We start from the raw sequence: 19459 nt of genomic DNA, 5'->3' as shown, positions 1-19459 counted from the left end.
GCTGGTGTGGCTCAGCGAATTGAGGGCCGGCCTGTGAACGGAAAGGTTGCTGGTTTGATTCCCCGTCAGGGCACGTGCCAGGATGCCCCCAGTTGGGGTGTGCAAGAGGCATCTCTCTCCATTGTTTCTCTCCCTCACTTTGTCCTTCCCTTCCCCTCTCTCTAAAAACAAGTAAATAACATTAAAAAAACTGCCCTATTCCTACTTTTCAAGTTTAAACAAAACTCTTTTGAACACTAATGTTTAGAAGGGAAGAATAATGCAAAGAATCCTCTCATTATTACAAATGTTCTCTAGTGTGAGAGGCCAAGTGTTTGTGTGGCAATTTTCATAAAATAGGGCAAATTAAAATTTCCATTTTTAAGTTGTATTCAAGCAGCAAATGTTTATTCAGCATCTTTGCAAGCCAGGCTGTTATCTCTATTAAATGCTATGCTGTATTAGGATATTTCAAGAGTTTTCCTCAACCCAATATCTTGTCAGATATTCCATTGTTGCTATTTTAGGACTTATTGTAAACAGAAAAAGAATTATTCAATGTATTCGTCAGATTTAAAGAAAAAATAATTCCGTTTATGTGACAAAAATTTTAATTGTATCAAGCTAGAAATAAAAGCATTATTACACATAGACTCTATTACACAAATATCATTGGAACACAGAACTATATCAAACCAATTACACTGCTGTAAAAGTTTCTGAACAAACTAAAATTATTTAATGACTTAGTGGTGTATAACAATCAAATGCAGAGAGAGGACACAATTCACAACCCCCACCCCTACCTTTGGCATTTCAATACACAGGACAAGGTCAAGTTAGCATCAGATGTTCTCCCTGTTCTTCAATTGACATTGACTGCATACACTTACTTAGTAAATCTTCCTTTTTTTCTTCATTCATGTATGATTCAAAATCATTTGTAGAAACTGAAGACAACAAAGAAGAGTTGGAAACAAAATTATTTCATCTTGAACACTGAAATTTGTATATAAGAACAACCTTCAAAATGACCTACCTTGATAAACATTTGGCAGAAAAAGATTGCCTATAATTTTCAAAAGTTAGTAACACCCCCTTCCCCCAAATCTCTTACTTTTTAAAATAAGATACCCAGTATTGTATTCCAGCCAAGTTATTATAATTATATAGCAAGTTCTCTAAGTCCTATTTTCCCTTTGCTTTTTGCACTCCTGGTTAGAGGGAAGTTAGTTTCAGCATTCTCCATGTTCTTTAGTTTCCTTCTCACCTCTCTTGGGGACCACAGGGACCTTTCCCCTACCTGGGGCTTCCTCCAGCTGTTCTTTTGGGAACCAGACCCACCTTCAGCCCTGCCATTTCCCTCGCTTCTGTGATAGGATGGCATTTGGGGCAAAGCTGAGTGGTGCTGTCGCGTAGCAACCAGGTACCAGTTCAGAAGGCCTGACCCCCCCATCTCCTGTCCCCTCCCCTACGCACTGGTAGTAACTAGAAAGTTACTTCCACTTCCTTCTTTCCACTTTATCAGTTCTGAGGAACACTTCTGAGCATTTGGTCCTTCCTCCTTCCTGTCTTTGTCATTTTGTGATATTCTGTGATGGTGGCAGGCGGATCGTCTGTGCGGATCCTTCCTGACCCTGGGTCGGTCTGAGTTGCTCTGGCACCTGCTTGGCTTGCACCTCCACTGGTTTGTTGGATATTAAATTGGTATCAGTGGTAACAGCCCTTCGTACTGTATTTGATGCTACACAAAGTACGTTGTCCATTCTAAAATGACACTACATAAAATAAGTGCTATGGCTTGAAAAAGTCGTGTTTTTGTGAATCTGGGTTTCAATACATTTTCTGTTAAGTCTCTGACCTTGCTATTATATCTTTATTTAGAATTAGAAATACCTTGAATCTTACTCCTCTAAACAGTGTATTCTTTTAAATGAGAGAAGAAATATATTTCATGTTTAATTTTGTTTGGAGCAATAAAAGCAAATCGCATTCTAAATTTTCAACGTCTTCAGTAATAAAAATGAATCTAAATTGGGTTTAATATTTTTTAAGCATAAGATGTTTTAAAAATGCATTTTTTAAATTCCACATTTACCTGATTGCATGAACAGTCTTCCTGTTTTTCTAAAAATCTTCAATGACTTGTATCTTGTTTTAGACATATATCCAGTTTTTAGTCTATAAGAAAGAGAAGCATCTTAATTGGAACCTGCAAAATGAACGGCTGTCTAATACATGTGGAAGACCACACCCATTCCCTTTATTAAGCTGCCAGCATCACCAGAGACCCGTTCAGCCCCCCGATTCTCCTAAAATGCAAGGCTAACTATAGTGCAGGTTGAATAATTAGACTTATCTTTTTGTTTATAGTATTCCCCTGTGTAGAAGCAACCATGTGCTTCTGCTTTTAGAAGCGTTTGTATTACTTTGAATTTCGGTGGGAATCACTGCAAAGGGCAATCTTCCATATCTCCAGCTGGTCAAGAAATGTTGATAATTCCACAGAATAAGTTCTAAAAGATGTGGCATATCCCAGTCAGCTCAGTAAAGTGACTATAAGATAGCCTTTGGGCTTCTGTCCAACCTATTCTGAACTTAGCAAAGTGAACATAATAGGGATCACAAGCTTTAATACAATCGAGCTACCCTCCAAATAAAATTAGGTACATTTTCCTCCTTTTAAACAAGAAGAAACAGACCCTCCTTTGTTTCTCACTGGTCGCCAAAGGGAATGCTGTTTTGCAGGTGTAGGTGCAGTGTTGGAAGGCCCCGAGTCCTCTCTGTCCAGCTGGTGTCGCCACGTAGTACAGGGGTGATGCTGCCTCTGCGAGTGATGGGAACTGAGGCGGCTCCTGTGATGAGTGAGGACACCTGTCATACAAATCACCTCCATTAGAAGACCCTCTCATCTCTTGTGACGATTAGTCAGAAACTAAGGGCAGGTGCACCTGCCTGGCTTTTGAGAGTTGCGCTCGGTCATATGCACGTACTGTCTCTTCATTAACACCCTCAGGTCGTTCACGTTACAGATCTTAGCGATGCTGCGCAGGTAATACTTCTGGCATAAGGCGAGGTCTGGATGCTGAAAGAAAGAGCAAGACTTATGAAGGTTTTTATCTGAAAGGACAAATGTCCAACAGAGTTGGACATCTGTACATTTTACTTAAGCAAATTCAACTATGTTAATTTGGCCAAAAAGAGAAAGAAAGAAACGGCCATTTAAACAGTACAAGTAACTCTGCTCGCCATTTCCATTCAAGTGATTTCACATGCCCCGCAAGGTTTGAGAACTACTGCCCTAGAAGAATAAGGAAAATATGAATTTGCTCTTTTGTCAGTGAGCCTTTTGTGTGTGTGATGCATCTTTTTTAAAAACAATTTATTGTGATGACATTGGTTAATAAAATTATATAGGCTTCAGGTGTACAATTCTATCATACATCTGTATATTGTACTGTGAGCTCCAGTCCGTGAGTCTTAATCCCACGTGGCTCTCTGTGAGTGTGGGCGTCTCGCCTTCTACGTAATGCAGGATATAAAAGCAACCCAATTACTCTTAGTTTTTCTGAAGGAACAGTCTCTTCTAGCACCAGAAGAAAAACTGTACTGGACAGACTGCAGGGTAGTCTGATGGTTTCTGATATAAGTAATTTCAACTAAGATTTTCACTGTACTTGCCGATTTTAGAGGTTAACACTTGCCTAAAATGTGAGTTTCCACTACATACGCATATATGCAAACAATATATACACACACAGGACTTACTGAACTGGATGGGTAATAATCCAGGGAAAATTCAAAATGTTGGCCCGAAAATCTTTACCAGTTGGTACAAATCTTTAGTAAGGCCCCTTCGGTTTGTGTTGCTCTGGAGAGGATCCTCAGGCAGCTATGTACGGTTTTTAACGGGTAGCAGAGGACAACAGTTGTGTTAAAGGCTTACTGCCATTTTCTTTACTTGCTTCTAATTTTGTAGTCCTTGAACAAAATCTTTATGAGTCTGGTTTCCATCTCTAGAGTGAAACTTTCCTCAAGCATCTTTATGTTTGGGGTACTGAGTTTCCTGCATAAAGGTACATTGGATCTGAAGTATCATAAAGCCCTTATTGTTATGATAAGGAATCTATAATGATTCATTCATTCATGGGTTTACCCAACAGATACGTATGGATTCCTATACAGTATGCTGGGTGCAACTAGTCTTCTGCAGTGCTTTACCCTCTAAGTCAGCAGTTTTCAGTGTGCCACTAGAGTATTTAAAACATGCAATACCCAACTATGTAGTCAGGGGCACTGGCCTCTTTTCCCTTAGATTGCCAAATAAAAAACTGACAACAGCCAGAAAAGCAATAGTCATCTGGTGTGAATGACTATTTTTGTCAGATCAGCAAGAAGTATTTTTTTGATGTGCTGCAGAATTTTAGTAATTAGTTTGTGCCGTGAGATGAAAAGGGTTCAAAACCATTTCTCTACATAGCTTATATTCAACAAAAAGTTCAGCCCTGCCCTGACAGGTGTGGCTCAGTTGGTGGGGCACTGGGCGCAAAGCGGAAGACTGGCAGTTGGAGTATGGGTCAGGGCACACGCCTGGGTTGCAGGATCAGTCCCCAGGGACACACATGAGTGCCAACTCACTCATGTTTCTCTCCCTTTCTTTCTCCCTCCCTTCCCCTCACTCTAAAAATAAATATAATCTTTTAAAAGAAAGTTCAGCTCTCAATACACATACAATTGGTATTTAAATAAAGTACTGGTAGGTAGTTAGCATACCTTTAGAAAGGACCCATCTGTAGTTGACTTAGGAGTGTGAACTGTTTGAGTTTGAGGAGTTTTCCATAACTCTTGTAGCCTGACTGTGTGGGAGTTCATTTTGTGCCCATCTTTGATTCCATCTGTAGGCAAGGACATCATTGTGTGACTTTCATGAGAAAGATCAGTTCAACAAATTAGTTATTAAGATCTGTGTATTTACATGTGTCAGTTATTCTGGAGCAGTGGCATGAATCACTGTTAAATATGAAGAGATTATATGCTATGCCATTTGGTTGTAAAGCTCAAAACTCTAAGATATTTATAGATATACTTACTGCATATGTATCATTATATATGGACTACATTTACTTTGAATTTAGCTGAGATGCAAACTTACTTTTTTTTAGTTTATTGTCTGTCAGATCATAGTAAACAGGAATATACATACAGGATTTGCACTTTAAAGAGTTACAACAGCCCTGGCTGGTGTAGCTCAATGGATTGAGCGCCAGCCTGCGAACCACACAATTGCAGTTTGATTCCCAGTCAGGGCACATGCCTGAGTTGCAGGCCAGTTCCCGGCAGGGGACACACCAAAGGCAACCATACATTGATATTTCTCTCCTTCTCTCCTTCCCTTCCCCTCTAAAAAATAAATAAAAAAATAAAAATAAAGAGTTACAACAAAATTTTATCATTCACTTGACTTTAGTATTTAGTTTAAAAATTCTATTCTGTATTCTGTCAAGAGAGAATGACACCAATTTAATCCCTTTAATGAGACAGTGTTATAAAATAAGGAGCTCTGCAGAAATTTATCAAAACTATGTTTACATAATTTCAGTTATCACATTGTTTTAAATGCTGATGTGGGCCAATTGAAAGGATAATCTTTCAATAAAAATGAAAGTTGAGCCCTGGCTGCTGTAGCTCAGTGGATTGAGCACGGGCCTGTGAAGCAAAGGGTTGCTGGTTCGATTCCCAGTCAGAGCACATGCCTGGGTTGCAGGCCAGGTCCCCAGCAGGGAACACATGAGAGGCAACCACGCATTGATGTTTCTCTCCCACTCTTTCTCGTTCCCTTCCCCTCTCTCTAAAAATAAATAAATAAAATATTTTTAAAAAATGAAAGTTGAGACATCTTCCCAGAAAAATGGGAACTAGTTTTCAGTTTCAGACATACTGAGACCAGTAACTTAATTTAGGATCTAAACTTCAGCAGCAGTTAAGGGGGAAGGCCATATCTGGCAATGTTTAATCAGGAAATAACTCTTCGTAACACTTCCCTTCTCCCCACCCCTCCCACAACTGATGTGCCATCACTATAAACTAGTTTGCATTTTCTTGAGTTTGATACAAATGGAAATGTACAGTATATATTGATGTTTTATTTTGCTTGGCTTTTTAGCTCAACAAAATTAGTTTGAAATCCACCTGTGCAAGTATAACAATAGTTCATTTTTATTGTTGGGTTATATTCCATTGCATGTATGTATAAACCACAATTTGATTCTACATGTACCTGTAGATGTTTCTACGGGGCTGTTTCCAGGTTTGGGCCATTACAAATAAAGCTGGCAAAACAGACTTTAAATTAAAAGCTTTTACTTAGTAAAATAAATTAATTAAGCACAGTTTTGTTTCAGTATTATTGACAACAAAGGCCACTATGATCTTATATTAAACTTTAAATTTAGTCATTTCTTTAAGATTTGGGCAAGTGAGATATTGCTAACTAGTTTGCTAACAAATAGAAAATCAGGTGGAAATTGGTATTATGGCTCTTAAATCATAATTCAGAAACTATAATAATAAAGTGAATATCAAGTGAACATTTCAAAAGTTTACTTTTTAAAATTCTTTTTCAAGTCTTAAATGTGGGCTAATTATCTAGAAATATATATCTTTTTGTCCCTGATAATAAATATTTCTGAGATGCATATCATAGCCTGGTCTCACCCTCTTAACTCCAGCAGCTTTATCCTTTACTCCAAGAGAGAGGAAAACAGCAGCACTGAGAAATATTTACATTCTCTGAAGTTGTTCAATTAAAATTTTTCCCTGTCAGTCTGTATATAAACCCCAGGTTGTGCTCTGTTCTTCTCAACCAACATCGGTTATAAACAGTTCTCAGATCCATTGGTATTTTGAAATATTGTTTTTAAAATGCTTGATGTAAGATATCTTGCCCTGGCTGGTGTAGCTCAGTGGATTGAGCACAGGCCTGTGAACCAGAGGATCGCGGTTCGATTCCCAGTCAGGGCACATGCCTGGGTTGCAGGCCAGTTCCCTGCAGGTCAACTTCCAGCAGGGTACGCACGAAAGGCAACCATACATTGGTTGCCTTTCTCTCCCTCTCTCCTTCCCCTCTAAAGATAAATAAATAAATAAATAAAATCTAAAATAAAAAAATGAAATAAAATGCTTGATGTAAGATATCTTAAAGGGAGACAAAGAATCTGCTGATTGTTCTCTGAACAATCTTGAAGACTAAGTTCACCAAGGAATACTAATAACACCTATTTTTAAAACTCCATTGTGTGAGTAGTTACAGCAAAATTGGCTTCTCTGAACCATGTTATTTGTAAGTATTATCTGCTTTATGATGCTCTACTCACCAGTACCTTTGGAATTCTGGTAATAAGAATGCCCAGCCGATCTGTTAAAAAAAAAGGACATAAATAATAGGTATTAACTCACAACTTTATAAGCATTAAAAAAGAATTTTAAATGAAAAAAGAACAACATTGCATATGCTTTATACTTTTCATCAGGAAGAATGTTTGGCAAATTTTCTCCTATAATTCTAGTTATGTCCTAATGGCTCCAGACTTACTCAAAGTGAGTGATCTGAGGGTTTTTTTTTTTTTTTACCATATTAGACAGGATTTACTTTAAGCCAGGTTTGCTCTTACTTTTATATCCTCCTAACCCACTGTAGTTTCTAAACTGATTTCAATAAAGTAGTTTGGGCTTCTGTGCCATCCAGAATATGTTCTTGCTGTCTTTGCTTTTAAATAAGTAATCTGGCTATGGAAGAGACTATTTTGTTATTTACTGTATGTAATTAAGGTGTACTATAACTCACTTACTTTAGAATGTTTCTAATTTTGTACAAGTTCTTTTTTCCTTTCTCAGATTAACACACCCTTCCTTCCTGCCTCCTTCAATCTATCCAGTAAGCAAGAGTTCATTTATTTCCTAATATACCAGGATCCAGCACTTCACTAGGCACTGTCATGAACAGAAAAGAAACACAAGACCATATATTTAAAAAAGAAAAAAAAAGGCCATGAGTGCAGCCAGAGCCATGGCCATGAACTGAACGGGAGAGGAACAGCTCGGGAACAACTGATGGGAAGGAAGAGGAGGTACTGCCTTCTGCAGTGACTTCAGCAACTAATCGTCTTCTGCATCCGGGAAATAATAGTAAAAACCTGCTCAAAATAAAGTAGGCCTATGAAGAAAGAAACGTCTGTGTGAAGAAAATGTCAAGATCAAGTGTCTCTAATCTTCACAGTCATCTGTTTCATTGACGGTTATGAATCCTCACTTGACATAAAGGTGGGTAATGTCACACTCAGGGAACTGATTTATCCACTTGTTAGCCCTCGGCTGAGCAGGGGACTCTGCAGCAGTCTCCCTGTCTCCCTAACCCGGGTTTACTTTACGTAGAGGTCCGGTGGCCAGACCGCAATTTTCCCAGCCGATTTCGCAGCACCTCCCTTGGGGCAGAAAGATGCATGCAGGTGGCTGTTGCAGTCACCGCCTTGTCACTGCCACAAACGCTCCTCCTCTGAAGCTCTTCCCTTAAACAATGAGTTTGCTTCCAAATTTTCCATTCGGGCCACAACAGAGGTTCTCCCCGCCTTTCGCGTCAGTGCACTGGGAACCAGTCGCTCGGAGCAGCCACCTCCCAACCATTCCTCTACCAGGTGCATCGCGCCCCGGGACCGGTCGTCGTCATCCTCCCTAACCCATTAGGGCCCCGCAGCCTCACCCACTGTCACCACTCTCCGTCCCGGCCACTGCAGGTGGCTCTGCGGAAGAGCAGCAGTCCGTCCCGCGGGACTCCGGACCCTGGCCGGGCATCTCGTCCCGGGGGCGGGGATCACGAGCTGTGTGCGAGTAAAGCTTTCCCTTCTTTCCCTCCAGGATTAGCACGCGTGCGTCAGGTCGAGTGATCTTCAGGGTGAAAAGGCGGGCTCCAGATTCTAGCCCTCTCCGGTGCGCCCCGGCCACCACCCGAATAGCTTCGGGAGCGCTGGGAGGGCAGATCCACGATCCCGGAGTTAAATTGGGAGAGGGGCGGAGGCTGTTTATTTGCGCGTTGGCACGTTTGCGACTTTTTGCGGAACAGATGCGTCAAGGAAAGGAAATACACAAGCCCCCTTAAACAGGAGGTGCCTTCCACCTCAGTATTCCAGACCCTCAGCAAATCTGCAAACCTTGAGTGTCACCATGTAGGTCAAACATCAGTACGCAAACCAAAGACCAAAGCACCCGGCGCAGGAATGCTGAGTAGTATCCGTTAACAGTTATCACCAAAGTAAGGAGGCTTCGCCGGTCTCGTAACGGCCGGTTTCCGCCAGCCGTTAATACTTTCGTGCGCGCGCTCAACTTCCCTTCTCTCCCGGGGTTTTCTCAGGACGCGTTTACACGGGATTTGACCTGCGGGATGCTCCGTAGTCGGAGGGGTGGGCAGAACAGAACGCAGAAGCGGATTTGGATTGTGATTGGTCCGCACTTCGTGTTTCCGGAACTCAGGGCGTCGCGCGAAAGCTGGAGGGAGCGTGTCCGTCTTGCTCGTGGTAGTGGCCGAGCGGTGGGCGGCCCCGGGAACGTGGACATGCCTCGGTATGCGCAGCTGGTCATGGGCCCGGCAGGCAGCGGGAAGGTGAGGATTTGGCAGAAGAAGGCGGGAAACATCGGAGTTCGTAGGAGGCCGGGGGTTCGGCACCTGCCGAGGAGCCGTGAGACTCTAGGCAGCTCGCTTTTGCAGCCTGAGCTTCAGGCTCCTGTTTTGAAAGGGAGTAATGATAGTTGCTAAAGTCTATTGTCTACATCCCCAACATCCCGCGCTGAACGCCTCATTTATTTCCACAACAACCGTCTGAAAATAAGCCCTGTTATTTCCATTTTATAGAAAAAGGAGACATAGGTTCTTTGCCTAGGATCACACCTAGTTAAATGGCGTTTGGAATCCAGTTTTGTCTAATTACCGAATCTGGCCCTGTCTAGTTGCCAGGGATCTCGTTAATCACTGTCTCTCAGACCTTGAAACATAGACTCCTGTTATTTGAAGCGATTTTAGGAGGTGCATGGGCCTGACATTAATGTACGTTGAATCACATGTTGGAAAAGTTGCTCCCTTCTCGATTGTCTTTCAGTTTACAGTGAGGTGAAATTGTCGGCTTGATGTTTGTGTTTCTTCGACACTTAACTTAAATCCCCAAGTCTTTCAGATCTTAGCCTCAGAGCTTTTGACAAGTATTTACAGTATACTTATCTAGAACAAAAAGAATTGTGAAGTTTCATCCAGTTTCATGTTCATGTTTGGACAAATACAGCTGGTTTTCTGTTTACAAGAGGGACACAATTTTTTCTTGTAAACAAATATTAAGGGAATAATATTAGAGGTGTTCAAATGTGGCAGAAATGGTGAAGATATGGTCAAATAACTAGAGTATGGAAAACACTCAAGTCTGTGGGAGTGCTGTGTGGCTTCTTTAAATTAACACATTGTTCTGAGGTTTGCCCTAAACTGGGTGCTGGCGGGAGCTATACATACATGTGGCTGTGATACAGCGCTTGCCTACCCAACATGTATGTGTAAAGCACTGATAAGAAAGCAAGATGGAGGTTATTTCTGTATTCTGGATTGCTTTTCAGACTGATAGTGCTAGAAAGTATCTTTCTATAAAATTTTGATGCTGATCTGTCAGAAAATCTCACTGAGCCTGATCCTTGTGCCAAGCACTGTTCCGGACCCTGAGTGAGGACTGTGTTGTTGAACAGAGCACACAAACATCTGTACTCTTGTGGAGTTTGGAATCAAACACTAAGTCAGTCAGTGAGAAATAATGACCATGCATTTATTATGTACCAGGTACTATGCTAGTCCCTAGACTTACGAAACTGAATACAACACATCCCTGTCTTTGCATAGAGGGTGGGAGAGAAGACAAGTAGCCTAGAGGGTTTAACACAGTGTGATCACAGCTACACGAGTGATCAAGGATTCTCTCAACCAAAAGTTGGGAACCCATAGCCCACCTCCGTGCTGTTTATCGACCTCGGTGTTCTCTGACCTTGGAATGTTCTTCCTCTGGCTTGGCAAGCACATTCCCGTTCCTCTGCTCCAACATCCCCTCCTCAGAGACGTCATCTCTGATCACCCTGCCTACAGCTTTGTTTGGACAATGCAAGTCCTAGTGGAGACTCCATGTGTTAGGTGCTGCAGTACGTAACCGGAAATACTCTCTTTAATTCGGCTTGTTGCATGGGAGAGCGGTAAGGAGCCTCATTGGTCATGGAGGTCAACCCAGATAGAGATGAGGAAATTGAGGGGCAGGGTGGAGAAGCCGTGTCCCAAAGTTACCCCTGAGTCACAGCTAGTCTGGATTCGTAGCCTGTCAGGTGTCTTAACTCCCAGCTCAGTGCCTTTTCTGCTTTCATTCAGTCTCTTGGTTGAGGAGGGCCTAGTTTCGTCCTTACTGGACACTGCCCGAGGGGTGCAGAGAGTCATTCTGGGGTTGCAAGAGGTAACAAACAGTGCCGTTGCCCTGACCCTTTGTGCCTTATGACACTGCAGAGCACCTACTGCGCCACCATGGTCCAGCACTGTGAAGCCCTCAACCGGTCGGTTCAAGTCGTGAACCTTGATCCTGCAGCAGAACACTTCAGCTACTCCGTGATGGCCGGTGAGTCCTGAGCAGAGCCTTCCCACCCTGCAGGGAAAATAGGGGGTGAGGAGGCGCAGGGTGCTGGCCGCTCAGCACAGAAGCTAAAAAATGATTGCATCTGGTCCCCTGGTTTCACGGTGAACAGTGTGAGTTCACATGTCATTTGATGACATCCACTTTTGCTGATGTGTGTGACAGTATCGTTTCTAGGTCTCTTACATATGAAGCAAAAGTGAGTAGGTGCCTTTCTCCCCCACCCTTCCCTTCTGCCTCTTTCATGCTTGGTGCCGTGGCCATGAGTCTGGTTTACTTCTGCTCATACTCCGAGTGAGCTGCCTAAGTGTTTTTTTTTATTCTTTTAATACATTCATTCAGATGTCTGTGGAACAAGACATAACTATACCTGCCTTCGTGTGCCTTTTAGTACTTTTTAGGGGGAGATAAGCAACAATCAACCATTTACAGATTGTGGTGAGGACTGCCTGTCGGCTGAAGAGAGGGAGTAACTGGGGGAGATCGCTCTCGGTGGTGTAGGCAGGGATGGCGTTGGGCCCAGACCTGTAGGTGGTAATGTGCTCACCAGGCTGAGGAGAGGCCTTCCGAGATGAGGGGACATGAAGGTCACTAAGTAGCCTAGAGATGGGAAAGGGTATTCCAGAAAAAAGCATAGTGAGTGAAAGAAAGAAATGAGTGGGAGTTGGTTTAGGTTTGGGGCAGTGTTCTTTGTACTTACTAAGTTTGAGATGTCTGATAGATATGAAGAGGCAATATCAGGGAACTAATTAGATATAGTTTGGGATTCAGGGATGAGGTCAGACATGAAGATATAAATTTGAGGGTTAGCAACATAGAGATGGAACAGGACTAGATGAGATCACGTCGGGACGTGGTATGCTTAGCCTGATACCAAGCCTTGAAGTCGTGTAATCTTCGGAGGTTGGGTAAAGGAGGCAGTCAGTAAAGTAGCAAAAAAGTCAGGAAAGCCCTGGCTCGTGTGGCTGAGTGGATTGAGCGCTGACCTGTGCACTGAAAGGTCGCTGGTTCAATTCCCCGTCAAGGTACCTGCCTGGGCTGTGGGCCATGTCCCCAGTTGGGAGCGTATGAGAGGCAACCGGTGGATGCTTCTCTCTCACATTGATGTTTCTCTCCTTTCTTCCCCTCTCTCTAAAAATAAAATAAATAAAACCTTAAAAAATTAAAAGTCAGGAGGACACTGCATCACAAAAGCCAGGAGGAGAGAGTGTTTCAAGAAAGCGTTGGTGCTTGGTTATGTCAGATACAGCGCGGAAGTTGGGGACATGGAGCTGTTGGCATAGGGAGGTTAAGTGGCTTCCTGGGTTCTTCGTGTTAAGAAGTAATAATTGATTCTCTTGGTTTGGTTTGGTTTTACTTGTTATACAATAGGCATTGTATGTTTACATGGCTCAAAATGCAGAAGATACAGAAGAGGCAGTCTCCTTCGCAGCTCTGTGGCCCAGCAGTCGGCTCCTCTCCCAGGAGGCAGCCAGTTGCCTGTCTCTGGGGTGCCTTTCCGTACAGAATCTATGCATATAAAATCAAAACGTGCATTACTGTGTATATATCGTGAGTCTTTGTCTTGTTTTTAAACACAAGCGATGACGTTCTTACAGAGTTCTTACACTTTACACTGAACGGTGTACCTGGGAGATTGTATCGTGATCAAGTCCTTACGAGCTTTTCCTTTTCGTGGCTGTGTGAGATTCTGTGGTCTGGCTGTGTGGCAACTTAATCGGTTCCCACGGGCACTACTGTAGTGAATAGCCATGTACAGAAATAATGTCATACGTTTGAGTTTTTCTATAATTGTTAATTATCACCAGTGAGGATAACAATTTTCAAATGGACACTCCTCTGTCGTGGGTCCTGCCTCTCTTTTTCAGACATCCGGGAACTGATCGAAGTGGATGACGTCATGGAGGACGATTCTCTGCGGTTCGGTCCCAATGGAGGACTGGTATTTTGCATGGAGTACTTTGCCAATAATTTTGACTGGCTGGAGAGCTGTCTTGGCCATGTAGAGGATGACTACATCCTTTTTGACTGTCCAGGTAGGTCAGAAATTTGAAGGTGTCATGACGTAATTCCTTGACGTCATGCTGGTTCTGTCCCCAGTGAAGGAAAGTGGAGTGAGCCTTTGTAGCTCTAAACTGTACACCCTGCAGTTAGGTACAAAGCTCTTGCTCATTGGCTTTTACTCATCCACTGAGTTTACTGCGTGCTTAACTTTGTACCCTGGGAAGGCCATAGAGAGCCAGGCAACCAGCGTCTATGCCCTCAAAGAGCTCACAGTCAAGTGTCAGCGCTGGACAGTATAAACAAAAGTCACCAAAATGATGATTTAATATTCATTGGTGGCAGGTGCCCCACAGGAGTAGACAGCCGATCATGCAGCAGGGCATCTGGGGGAGGCTTCTGGTCTGGTGGCCTGTAAGCTGTGCCATAGGGTGAAGGGGAGGGAGACTGTGGTCCAGGCAGCAGTCACAGCATGTTGCAGGCCCAGGGGCAGGAAGGACGAGGTAGGTTTGAGGCACCAAACAGACCAGTGTGGCTGAAGCACACAGCGCACAGAAGGGACACTTGGGAAGTGAGGCTGGTGGGGGACAGATAATCACGTGTGACTTCATAAGCCAAGTTATGAGTTTTAGACTTGAGTTTAACTTAGCTTCCATCATTTGTGGCTCTTACTTTTCCTCTTTGCTTTTATTTAGATTTTATTTACTGATTTTTAGAGAGAGGGGAAAGGAGGGAGAAAGAGACATCAGTGTGTGAGAGAAACATTGACTGGTTGCCTCTCGCGTGCCCCCAAATTAGGGCCTGGCCCCACGCATTCCTAGGCACATACCCCGCCCGGGAATCCAGCTGACGACTTTTTGCTTTTTGTAGGACCATACCCAACTCACTGAGCCACACCAGTCAGAGCCCCTTTGCTTTTAATTGAACATACACCCACCCACAGAAAAGTGCAGATATCGAGTGTACAGCTCGACCAGTATTCCCACACCACACACACCTTTGAAAGCACTTGCTTTAATGGGCAAAAGCTAAAACATGATGAACCTCAACGATCTTGTGATTGAGTCAGGAGGCTGTAAGACTCCTTAAAATAGAATATATGTTTTTAAAACCATTTTGGGGGGAAATCTTTTTCCTGGAATTTGATGATTTAATGTATTTCCTAATTGTAACAGTCTTGTGATGATCTTTACGTAGGTCAGATTGAGTTGTATACGCACCTGCCCGTGATGAAACAGCTGGTCCAGCAGCTGGAGCAGTGGGAGTTCCGAGTCTGTGGGGTTTTCCTGGTTGATTCCCAGTTTATGGTGGAGTCGTTCAAGGTTTGTGGATTAATCTGTTGTCGATATTTCAGTCGTGGGTACAAGCAGATGACAGTCTCCTTTCATCATTGTGCGGTTCTGGACATTTCACAAACTGAATTCTAGAGTTATGTAGCATCCCTTACTGTTAAGTTACTCTAATGTATTTTTAACTGAAATGGTAAATTTTGATATATAGATTTTGGAGAATTACTTACCAAGGTGTACATTATATATGCTTTTAATTTTCTGAGGATCATTTGTCTAGTTTATGAACGATCTAACTTTTTTAACTTACTGATTTTTAGAAAGGAGAGAGAAAAAAAACATCAATTTGTTGTTTCACTTATTAATGCATTCATTGGTTGATTCTGGTGTGATCCGCAATCAAACCTGCAACCTTGGCACGTGGAGGCAACGCTATAACCAGCCAAGCTACCCGGGCAGGGCTATGAACTATCTAAAACTTTTTTTCTCCTTAATAGCTCTTAAGGAATTTTCAACGGGAAAGGAGGTTAAAATTACCATCTAAATTGAGATTTGTGATCCCCAGAGATTAAATTGACATCTTTCTTTCTCCTCACGTTTGGAAACCAAGGGTCAGCCAGCCGATTGTTGGACTGTCTGTTCTTTAGGATGAGCGTTTCTTACTTGGGCCAGTGGTACTCTGAGAGGCGCAGAAGCCTCTGTCGCGTGCAGAGACCAGGGGGTTTCGTTGGCACTAGTCGGTTTCATCTTCCCTTTCCTGTCTCCTCCTTTAGTTTATTTCTGGCATCTTGGCAGCTCTGAGTGCTATGATCTCTCTAGAAATTCCACAAGTTAACATCATGACAAAAATGGACCTGCTGAGTAAGAAAGCCAAGAAGGAAATTGAGAAGTAAGTTCACGCCTCCCATTATCATCAGATCTGAATTGCAGAGGTGCACCTTCTAAGCCTTATTTACGTGTGAGGTTCTGTGCGCCTGTAAATCTAGTTTCCTGATTTATTTTCCATTTTATTCATCAGTCTTTCTCACTTTTAAAGGTTTCTAGATCCAGACATGTATTCTTTATTAAAGGATTCTACAAGTGACCTAAGAAGCAAAAAATTCAAAAAATTGACTAAAGCTATATGTGGACTGGTAAGCTTGTTGTTTTGTGAAAAAAAAAAGTTTTTAATGATCTGGTCAGGTGTTCACCATTGTCCAGTCAGCGACCACCAGTGTGGAAAACACAGTCCAACCCTGTTCCCTTGCAAAGGGGAGGGGGCGGCGAGAGGCTGTGGGCTGGCCAGTCGACAGGTTAATTTAGAAGCAGTTGTTGGCAACCGCCAGTAAAGTAACCGACATGTCCATTATTCCAAAACTGCCCACGCCCTGTTGAAATTTCCAGTGGTGGTTGAATTCAGAGAAATCCCTATGAAACAGTATCTAGTTAAGTAGTAAGTTGAGTGTTCTAGTAAGTCAGACCAGAAAAAATGAATATTGATTTTCTGTTCTGTGTATGTCTATTGCTATCCCCCCACCACAAATGGTTTAATCATTATAAGTGATTATAAAACTCAGACGTTCAGTTAAAAATGAAGTGTTTTGCGTAATTTCATCACGACCCTCTCTGAAACCCCCAACTCACAGATTGACGACTACAGCATGGTTCGGTTTCTGCCGTACGATCAGTCAGATGAAGAAAGCATGAACATTGTGCTACAGCACATCGATTTTGCCATTCAGTATGGAGAAGACTNTAAGTTGAGTGTTCTAGTAAGTCAGACCAGAAAAAATGAATATTGATTTTCTGTTCTGTGTATGTCTATTGCTATCCCCCCACCACAAATGGTTTAATCATTATAAGTGATTATAAAACTCAGACGTTCAGTTAAAAATGAAGTGTTTTGTGTAATTTCATCACGACCCTCTCTGAAACCCCCAACTCACAGATTGACGACTACAGCATGGTTCGGTTTCTGCCGTACGATCAGTCGGATGAAGAAAGCATGAACATTGTGCTACAGCACATCGATTTTGCCATTCAGTATGGAGAAGACTTGGAATTTAAAGAACCAAAGGTGATTAGGCTTAGGGTGTTAATTGGCTTTTGGTAAACATGTATGCCAGCATTTCTCAGTCTCCTGCATGATCCCAGGAACGCAAATTGAGTTCCATCCTAGTGCCGGCCATCACCTGGGCTTTTCTGGGTGATCTCTCACACTGACACCTGAGCTCGAAGAGCACTGTCAGTTGGATTCCAGCTTTTACTGAGGCCTTGTTGCTGAGTTGTGCCTCTCTGTGCTCAGAGCTTGGGGTAGGTAGGTGCAAAGAGGAGGTGAAGTCCGGTTGAACTTGGGCTGCCCTCACATGTGTCGGTGAAAAGACGAACGATGGTTGTCTGGGCAAGCACCGGCACAGCAGAGCAGTGGAGAATCAGAGCGAGCATAAGCTCATGTAAGAAATGCTTCTACTGAGCCCTGGCTGGCGTAGCTAGTGGATTGAGCACGGGCCTGCGAACTAGACGATCACGGTTCGATTCCCGGTCAGGGCACATGCCTGGCTTGCAGGCCAGTTCCCAGCAGGGGACTCACCAGAGGCAACCTTACATTGATATTTCCCTCCCTCTCTCCTTTCCTTCCCCTCTAAAGAAAAATAAATAAAATCTTTAAAAAAAAAGAAAGAAATGCCTCTAATGAGATATAAGCCCTCTCACCAATCACATACTGGAGATCACCTATCAGTGATAAAATCTTAAAAAAAAAAAAAAAAGAAATGCCTCTAATGAGATATAAGCCCTCTCACATACTGGAGATCACCTATCAGTGATGCCTTCCAATATTGTTAACTGTTAACCTATGAGCACCACCCGGAGCTGGTGCTGGGGCATTAGCTCCTTACAGAGCATTACCTGAAAAATACGTAAAATACGTAAACACGTACTAGGTCTAACTGAGGGGAAATCAATGTATTTTCTGTTTTGTTTCTTTTGTGTTAGGAACATGAAGATGAGTCGTCTTCTATGTTTGATGAGTATTTTCAAGAGCATCAGAAAGAATAAAGAGTTTATTTAAAAAGTGACTATACATGTGAAGAGTTTGTGGCTGAACCAGCAAAACATTTTTCTCAAAGGATGTAATACTAGAAAGCTTATTTTGATGAAAAAAGTAATTGGCTTTTTATCGGCAACACACCTGAATCATGTTCTTATTTATTCTGAAACTGCTGCTGTTTAAAGTGGAATCCTTTAATGTTATATTTTTACAGCATCAATTCAGATTTTAAAGGTTGAAATTGAAATGAATGCACATAGATTTGTATATAATATAAATTAGTGCCTGTGGTAGTTAAGACCAGGCTACCTTTATTTTTTTTCTGTTTGGCTTTTGTTATATTTCAAGGGTTTTTTCCCATGGGCAGAAATTACTGTAACAAAATAGACCTGTGTGTGTCCATAGGTGAAACTCTGTAAAGATATAAATAAGACCATTATTTATTTGTCTTTCAATTTTCCTATGTTGAAATGTATTGCTTGTATAATTAAAAAGTGAAACATTACTGTGTTTTAAGATACATGTATATAAGTAAAATAAACAGCACTAACTTCTTATTATGCTCTTGTTCTCCATTCAGAATTTGAAACACTCAGCCAGGGCAAATTTTTGAATTAGTAAATTTTCCCATGTAGGGAGAGCCTGGCGTGATTCAGTTTACCGGTAGGTGTCAGGCACTGGGGATAAAATGGGAGCATGCAGGACAGACAAAACCTTATTCTCATGGAGCAGACCCTCTGGGCCTTGGAGACTAACCATAAACAAGGAGGCCTCTGATACAGGAATGGGAAGAAGGAACCTGAATGAAAGGGAGGGTGATAGGCTACTTTGGCTACTTCGTTGTCAAAGAAGACTCCTGTAAGGTGGAGGGCAGGGGACTGGTTCTTGTAGGATTGGGGAAGGTCTGGGTGTGTTGGCCACAGGGGCCGGGAGAGCAGAAGAAAAGGCCCGAGGCAGCAAATCTAGTATTACATTAACAATTCCTGAGCCTAGGATGTTCTAGGCAGGTAAATTCTAAGCCTGTTACATGCAATTCATTCATCCTCACAAACTGAATTAAGTACTATCATCTCCATTTCCAGGTGAGGCAACTGGTGCAGAGAGGTTCATTAACTACCCCAAGATTACACAGCCAGTGAGTGTTGGAGCCGAATTCAAACCCACAGTCCATTTTGTTCATTGCACAAAGAACTGCAAGTACAGAGGAATGCACAAATCCCTTCTCAGTGTGCTAGCCTTTCCCCACTTTAAAAACCAATGGGTTGGGAGCATTCACTTAGCAAATGCTTACTGAAACTTATTATGTACCATCATTGTTTTAGACCCCGGGACACAGTAGTGAATGAAACAGACAAAAATTTCTGTCTTTTTGACATTCACATGAATGGGAAGATAAATATCAAAAGTTAACTAAGTAAAAGAATCCTAAGAGGGAAGGGCACATAAGCTATCAGGATGGAGTAGAATTG

General features: G+C 42.4%; 2 protein-coding genes across 5 annotated transcripts; one reads left to right on the top strand and one right to left on the bottom strand.

Annotated features, from left to right (window-relative positions):
- Nucleotides 1–572: 572 nt before the first annotated feature.
- FAM216A (family with sequence similarity 216 member A) lies at nt 573–8849 on the bottom strand. 2 transcript variants are annotated; one of them, XM_037052078.1, is made up of 7 exons: nt 8735–8849; nt 7353–7393; nt 4753–4874; nt 2935–3064; nt 2682–2853; nt 2078–2160; nt 573–929 (listed from the first exon to the last, which is right to left on the bottom strand). In XM_037052078.1, the coding sequence occupies exons 1-7, from the start codon at nt 8824–8826 to the stop codon at nt 814–816; spliced, it is 756 nt and encodes a 251-aa protein (XP_036907973.1). In that variant the 5' UTR covers nt 8827–8849; the 3' UTR covers nt 573–813. The 2 variants fall into 2 exon arrangements, with proteins under 2 accessions (XP_036907973.1, XP_036907974.1); XM_037052079.1 differs by having other exon boundaries at nt 7359–7393.
- Nucleotides 8779–18009, top strand: GPN3 (GPN-loop GTPase 3). Of its 3 annotated transcripts, XM_037052077.1 has the most exons (10): nt 9195–9283; nt 9383–9631; nt 11549–11657; nt 13541–13708; nt 14871–14995; nt 15736–15851; nt 15999–16095; nt 16588–16665; nt 16968–17018; nt 17936–18009. In XM_037052077.1, exons 2-10 carry the CDS (start codon nt 9413–9415, stop codon nt 17996–17998), a joined length of 1026 nt encoding a protein of 341 aa, XP_036907972.1. In that variant the 5' UTR covers nt 9195–9283; nt 9383–9412; the 3' UTR covers nt 17999–18009. The 3 variants fall into 3 exon arrangements, with proteins under 3 accessions (XP_036907970.1, XP_036907972.1, XP_036907969.1); XM_037052075.1 differs by lacking the exons at nt 9195–9283; nt 16588–16665 and adding an exon at nt 8779–8862 and having other exon boundaries at nt 16890–17018; XM_037052074.1 differs by lacking the exon at nt 16588–16665 and having other exon boundaries at nt 16890–17018.
- Nucleotides 18010–19459: the final 1450 nt, after the last annotated feature.

This window comes from Sturnira hondurensis, unplaced genomic scaffold (assembly GCF_014824575.4).
Source record: "Sturnira hondurensis isolate 20B ecotype Veracruz unplaced genomic scaffold, ASM1482457v3 Scaffold0007406, whole genome shotgun sequence".
Classification (NCBI taxonomy): Eukaryota; Metazoa; Chordata; class Mammalia; order Chiroptera; family Phyllostomidae; genus Sturnira; species Sturnira hondurensis.
Note: the sequence above shows the minus strand (reverse complement) of the source record. Positions and strands in the feature narration are given on the sequence as shown.